The 6,617-nt window shown below is 44.4% G+C and overlaps 1 protein-coding gene across 1 annotated transcript in view; it reads right to left on the bottom strand.

Moving 5' to 3' along the window:
- Positions 1-1,626: 1,626 nt before the first annotated feature.
- The window catches only part of LOC144529764 (syntaxin-1B), a 5,132-nt gene continuing 141 nt past the window's right edge, over positions 1,627-6,617 (bottom strand). The window contains exons 2-6 of the mRNA XM_078269043.1: positions 5,483-5,591; positions 4,995-5,068; positions 4,027-4,164; positions 3,795-3,905; positions 1,627-2,812 (exon numbers count right to left, since the gene is read on the bottom strand). Coding sequence (XP_078125169.1) covers positions 2,735-2,812; positions 3,795-3,905; positions 4,027-4,164; positions 4,995-5,068; positions 5,483-5,558 — 477 coding nt within the window. The 5' untranslated portion in view covers positions 5,559-5,591 and the 3' untranslated portion in view covers positions 1,627-2,734. The remainder of the gene's footprint in view (positions 2,813-3,794; positions 3,906-4,026; positions 4,165-4,994; positions 5,069-5,482; positions 5,592-6,617) is intronic.

The following is a 6,617-nucleotide window of genomic DNA, read 5'->3' on the forward strand; positions in this document are numbered from 1 at the left end:
CTAACACGAGCTAACGCTACAGCATGCGGAGCGACCCAGTCTAACACCGGCGTGATATGTAACACGGGGAAGAGTGTTTGAGGAGTGATTTACAAGTGTGTCTGGGTGAAACGGTGAATGTCTTGTCTTGAATGACTTGTTCATGCATGTGAATGTGCATGAATGTGTGTGCGTCACACTTTCCACCTTCCACAGAGAAACACTCCCCCCGATAGGAACGGACTCTCCTGTTCAGTAGCACCTGTGCAACTAATTTAAGAACGGCGTGAATCACATTTCACAATCCCCAAAACACACAGACACACACTCAGGCAGGCAGGAGATGAAGGGGACGCCGGGAGGAAACCGGAGCGAATGCATCAAACCATACAGATCTAAACGGTAAACCGCTAAAAGATGTCCGGCCGATACGTCACGGGACACATCACGCAAGCACGCACTAAAAACAGCAGCACCACGAAACAACGAAGCAACAAACGTTCCCTAATTTAAAAAAAAACAAAAAAAAACGATATAAACCACGACACTCAGGTATCCGGGGCACGCCAGCAGCAGCTTCAGAGATTTCTACATTCTCTGTCTCCATCTCGTTTGCCAGTTTCGTAATGTTTTCGTTTACTTTTCTTCTTGACTTTTTAATGTGTTCTCTTCATTTTTTCAGAATCTACCGGGAGAACGGTTGGGACAGTTTCAAAGGCTACATTTACATTGCTACGTTTTGGTTTTTAGGCCGAGTTTTGCCAAAAACGTGTTTTTTTTAATCTCCAGTAGAAGAACTAGGCAGCGTGCCATGGTAACGTTAGTAGCTTTAAGTCTCAGAGAACGAGACGTCAGGACAGATAAGACTCAATCAGGAGGAGAAACGTTGGCGGAGCAGAAGTGTTTCCAAATGGCTCCGGTTTAGGGGCTCGGAAAATGCCAGAGCAGGGGGAATGAGAGGGGGAAACGCCAGAGCGGGGGGACTGAGAGGGGGGAACTCCAGAGCAGGGGGAATGAGAGGGGGAAACGTAGCAGAAGATATTCCTTTTTAAACCAAAAACGTAGCAGTGTAGATGTAGCTTTGGAGATGACACCCACACAGATTAGACTACGATATTTCTACAGCGATCAGCGTGATGAGTAACGTGAACCCCCCCCCCCGATCCTCATTGGCTATCTTTGGGGGTGGCAGAGGCGGGACTTCCTCTTATCTAAACTGCATAGATTGACTGTCCGTCTCCTCCCACCCTCCTTTAACTAAAACCCTCCTCCATCCCCTTTCCTCCCCACCGTTCACCTGTCAGTCAAATGTCATGTTGTCAAATCAGATTCAGCAGAAAACTAACGGCCCTTTCTCCTCCCCCCCCCCGCTCTTTGGTTGGACTGGGTTTTCCCCCGGTGTATTGCAAGCCACTGGGCATTATGTTGTAACGTATTTAATTTAAAACTACAGTTACAGCGAGACGGCTCGGTTGGAAACTCAAGACGCAGTCACAGTTTCAAATCTCCAGGTAGCTTTCAGCACTGACTTAACGTAGGATAATGTATATGGAATCAGCTTTTTTTTTTTTTATTCCCAGTTTCGCCGATTCCGGGTTCTGTCCATGAATCTGTCATCACAGAAACTATTGGGCTCTACGTTAACGCTGCCATCAGTCTGTGACCGTTTCCACTGGGCTGAACAAGTTTTCTGGGGGAAACCCTGATGTTGGATAGATGAGACAAGAAGGGGAGGCTGTTTTTTAAGTGGAAACCTGCCACGTTGCAATGACGCCTGTCCAAAAAAACACACGCATCTAGTTTTCTCAACCAATCGTCTTGGCTGTGAAAAATTGTTTCGGTTCGGTGTGCAGCGCATCACTTACTTTCCTTGGCGTTTGTATGAACGGTGCGTGGCAGGCCTAGCTTTGCCGGTCTATGCTAATTTAACAGGCTGACCGAGGCGAAAGAGAGGCGGGCTAAAGAGGCGTCTGAGCCAAAACGGCGAGGTCGGACCCTCCCTCCTGGAAACAAAGGGGACAAAGTTGTTTCTAACAAAGCCAGCGGGTGCTCGCCCTGCGGGACAGCGTTCCTCTAGAGTTTCTGTAAAGCCGAAGAGACTTTGTCCATTTTAAGGAGAAAAAAACTGGAAAGCCGGGCACATTTATTATGTTCTTCCATTAAGTGCTCGCTTCCAGACACTTCACATAAATGTAAGAAATTAACACACAAATTAAAGTTTGGCTCTGGGAAACGCTTCGTCCCGTAGAACTCGCATCCGGCAGCCGTCACCATCACTGTCCTCGGAGACTCCCGAAAAACGAAAAAAACTTTTTAAAAAATAGGAGAAAAAAGCAAAACAAACCAACAGACAAGTAAATGTCATATTATAGGTAATCATTTTTTACAGGTAGCTAACCCATGTGTTGCTTCATATGTTCAATACATTTACATGTACAGCTGTAGTAAATAGGTTTATCTGACCTTCTTTTTGTATACGTTAAGTATTTAAGTCAGCTATAATGTGATGGCGTTTTTATTGTGTTTTTTTTTTTGTCTTTGTTTTTTGAACCCCACCCAACCCCGTGGTGTTTCCTCTTATCTGTGATTGGTTATCTCTTCCTAGCTGATTGGTTTATCTGTCTTGCATTTGTGTTTCAAGTTTTTGTGTTGTCGTAGTTGTCGTCGTCGTCGTCGGTGTGTCTTTTCTCTGCTGGCGGTCGGACGGTTGGGTCAGCGGCGGGCGTCACGGTGGCGGCAGCTCGGCGGAGCGTCTCTAGAAGCCCAGCGTGCCGCCAATGGTCGACGCCAGGACCACGCCCAGGATGACGCAGCAGATGATGATCATGATCTTCTTCTGCAGGGGGACACGACGGACATAAAGCGCTGGTTAACACTCACAGTGGGGATGTTTCTTACAGCAGACCATTTCTCCTAAATGGACACAGCTTTTATGTTTTTCTAATAAACATAATAAATCGATGGATAGATAGATGGATAGATGAATAGATAGCGGCATCGTCAGCATACAGACAGACAGATAGACAGACAGACAGATAGATAGAGAGATGGATAGATAGATGGACAGATGGATGGATGGATAGCGGCATCGTCAGCATACAGACAGACAGATAGACAAATAGATAGATAGATAGATAGATAGATAGATAGATAGATAGATAGATAGATAGATAGCGGCATCGTCAGCATACAGATAGACAGATAGACAGACAGACAAATAGACAGATAGATAGATATATAGAGAGACAGACAGACAGATATACAGACAGAGAGATAGATAGATAGATAGATAGATAGATAGATAGATAGATAGATAGTTAGATAGACAGACAGAGACAGAGATGGATGGATGGATGGATAGATAGCGGCATCGTCAGCATACAGATAGACAGATAGAAAGATGGATAGATAGATAGTTAGATAGATATACAGATCGATAGAAAGATGGATAGATAGACAGATAGAAAGATGGATAGATAGATAGATAGATAGATACAGATAGATAGATGATAGATGGATGGATGATAGATAGCGGTATCGTCAGCATACAGACAGACAGACAGATAGACAGACAGACATACTGTATAGATAGAGAGATGGATAGACAGACAGACAGACAGACAGATAGATAGATAACGTTACTGTCTGTCTATTGACAGAAATGTTCCTTCGACAAGGCTCATTTAAAACAGCAGCTGTACAGAGTCTATTTCCTGTTGTTTAGAGTGGTTATTGCAGAGGGGATGAAAGATTTTCTTGTGAATGTTTCTCCGGGTCTTTTCTGCCTGACGGTAGTAACTGGAGAGAGCGGTTACCTTGCGGGCCTGGCTCTGGTATTTGACGGCCTTCTTGGTGTCGGATACGGCTCGCTCCACGTAGTCGACGGAGTGTTCCACGTTGTACTCAATTCTGTCAATCATCTCGCCCTGAAAACACACGCAGACATTGAGATGTGAGCACTAAAACTCCAAAAACACACATACATTTACATGTCTGAAAGTGAGTTTGCTGAGAGAAAGCAGTACACATACACTATGCGTAACGTACCTGGCTCTCGACGAGCATGGCCATGTCGACGAACATGTCGTGCAGCTCGCGGATGCTGTTTTCCAGCTTGATGATCTCGGTGTGTCGGGTCTCGATCTCGTTCAGAGCCTGCTTGGTCATCTGAGAGTCCATCTTGATCTGTGGGAGACGCCGGACTTTAACACACTCAGACAGTTTTAAATTACAAGCAAAAGCAACTTAGGCCATGTTCAAACTTGGCTGATTCCAGTTGAATCAAATCCACCCGTGTAAAGACAGTTTTTTTCCCTTTATGAGTGAAATGATGCTCTACATTTTTCAGAGGCTTTGTGTGATCATTCGAATATTTGGACATACCGTGCTGTTAGAGAAGACTTTCTTTCTTTCAGCCTGAAACTTCGGTCGGTGTAAAATGTTGTCGCGACCTTTGAACTCCAGTTTCTCCAGTGTCACCGTACTTACCTGCTCCCAGAGTAACTTACCACCGGCTCCCAGAGTAACTTACCACCGGCTCCCAGAGTAACTTACCACCGGCTCCCAGAGTAACTTACCGCCGGCTGAAAACCTGCTTTCAGTGTGAAAGGTTTCAAATTTTCAGCTCGGCGTTAAGTTACAGTTACTCTTCTCTGGCCAGAGGCAGAGGCGCATGCACAGAGTCGCGTTTTTATTCTGAAGGAGCACATTATACATGTGATGTGACTCTGTCACAAAGAGAGAAAAGAGGGACAGAAGAGAGACAAGAGGGAGAAAAGAGAGAAAAGAGGGAGAAAAGAGCGAAAGAGATTTGAAGGATCACATGAAAAATGTGCGGTAACTCCTTCAAAATAAGAGCTTTCCCTGGTGCATGTTCCTAATGTTACATGCCATGTGACAGCGGCCGTGTTCACCGGATGTCCCAGCGCACCGTGGGGCGATTCTGCGTCCTGATAACCAGCCGTTAGGGACGCAGAATGGCGCAGGTTAAGGTAAAGGCTCGGTGCGATGCTTACATCATCGGTGAAGACGGCCAGCTTGCCACTCTCCAACATGTCCTCTAGTTCTTCGTTGGTGGTGGTTCTCCCGGCTGCAGACAGAAAACAGAGAAGAAGACGGTTAGAGAGAGAAACGCTGACGCATCGTACGTCACACCGCCACATGTCCCCGGGGCCGGCCTGATGAGGGCGCCAGCAGGCTAAATGAAAAGTCAAAGATAATAAGAAAAAAAACACAGCAATGACATTGACAGAAACTTCAGAGAAAAAGTGACAGATTGTGTGTTGTATGTTGTGTATTGTGTTGTGTGTTGTGTTGTATGTTGTGTTGTGTAGTATAACTCACTGATCTCCAGCTGTCTCTGAATGCTAGTGTGACTGTATGTTGTGTTGCATGTTGTGTTGTGTGTTGTGTTGTGTTGTGTAGTATAGCTCACTGATCTCCAGCTGTCTCTGGATGCTAATGTGACTGTATGTTGTGTTGTGCGTTGTGTAGTATAACTCACTGATCTCCAGCTGTCTCTGGATGCGGTCCTTGCAGCGGTCACGGTACTTGGACTGCGTGGTGTTGTACTCAGTCATCACCTCCACAAACTTACGTGACAGCGTCGAGTGCTGCAGGACCACAACACAAGAGAGACAGAGAAAAGAGAACATTCAAGGTTTTTAAAGGCAGATATTTCAGCACCGAGACTTTGGGTTTGTGGAGTACTGAGTGGACGACTGGATCCATGAGTTAAACTGCACAAGTTGTGAGAGAGTTTGAAAGTCTGATGTTTCTGTCTGAATATGTTTCATATTCTATATGTGTGATGAATCGAGGATACAAATACATAGTCCAAATAATCATTTAAGTTGTGTTTGTGCTGTTAAAAGTTGGACGTATATAAATCCGATTTCTGAAAGAATGATATGGATAAAAGATGTGGAAATCTTTCTCAAACTTTCTCCTTTATCATTTATAAAAATCTGTGAAAACGTCTCCCTGTAGCTTGTAAAAAAACATATTTTGGAACTGCTTCTTTAACTGGCTCATGCACGAACTTCAGCTTGGCTTAGCTTAGCTTTAGCGATGCACTCAGTCCGTTCCACAGCTTCCCTCCACATATAGAAATAAAAAAATGTGTTTAATTTTGTACGGACATAATGATATTTCAAAATGAACTCCCCCCCAAATGATGTCCCCCATCTCTATTAAGGAACAATTTTTTAATATTGTTCGGGACTAGGTTGTTTTATTTAATCATAGTTGATGTTCAATCAAATCAAGTCTATCAATCGTGTGTGTGTCTGTGTGTGTGGGTGTGTGTGTCTGTGTGTGTGTGAGGCAGAAGAGAGGAGGGAGGCAGCAGCCAATCAGAGAGCAGAATAGTGCAGGGTCATCACAGCATCTTCTCTCAGCTCTGTCATCGTGATGACGCTCTGCACATGCTCAGTAGGATCTTTATTTCATTCGTAACTATTTCTACTCATTCTGCTAATATAAACAAACAGAAAGAAAATAAATTGTTTCTATGAAAATATGTTTTTATACTGGTTAGTTTTGCCTTTTGTTCTCTCCAGAATAAGTTTCTTTTTATCAAACACTGACTAAAGGTAACGCCTAAAGAAGAGTTAAACAAAGCGCCAACAAAATCATCA

Source organism: Sander vitreus, chromosome 15 (genome assembly GCF_031162955.1).
Source record: "Sander vitreus isolate 19-12246 chromosome 15, sanVit1, whole genome shotgun sequence".
In the NCBI taxonomy this organism is placed as follows: domain Eukaryota; kingdom Metazoa; phylum Chordata; class Actinopteri; order Perciformes; family Percidae; genus Sander; species Sander vitreus.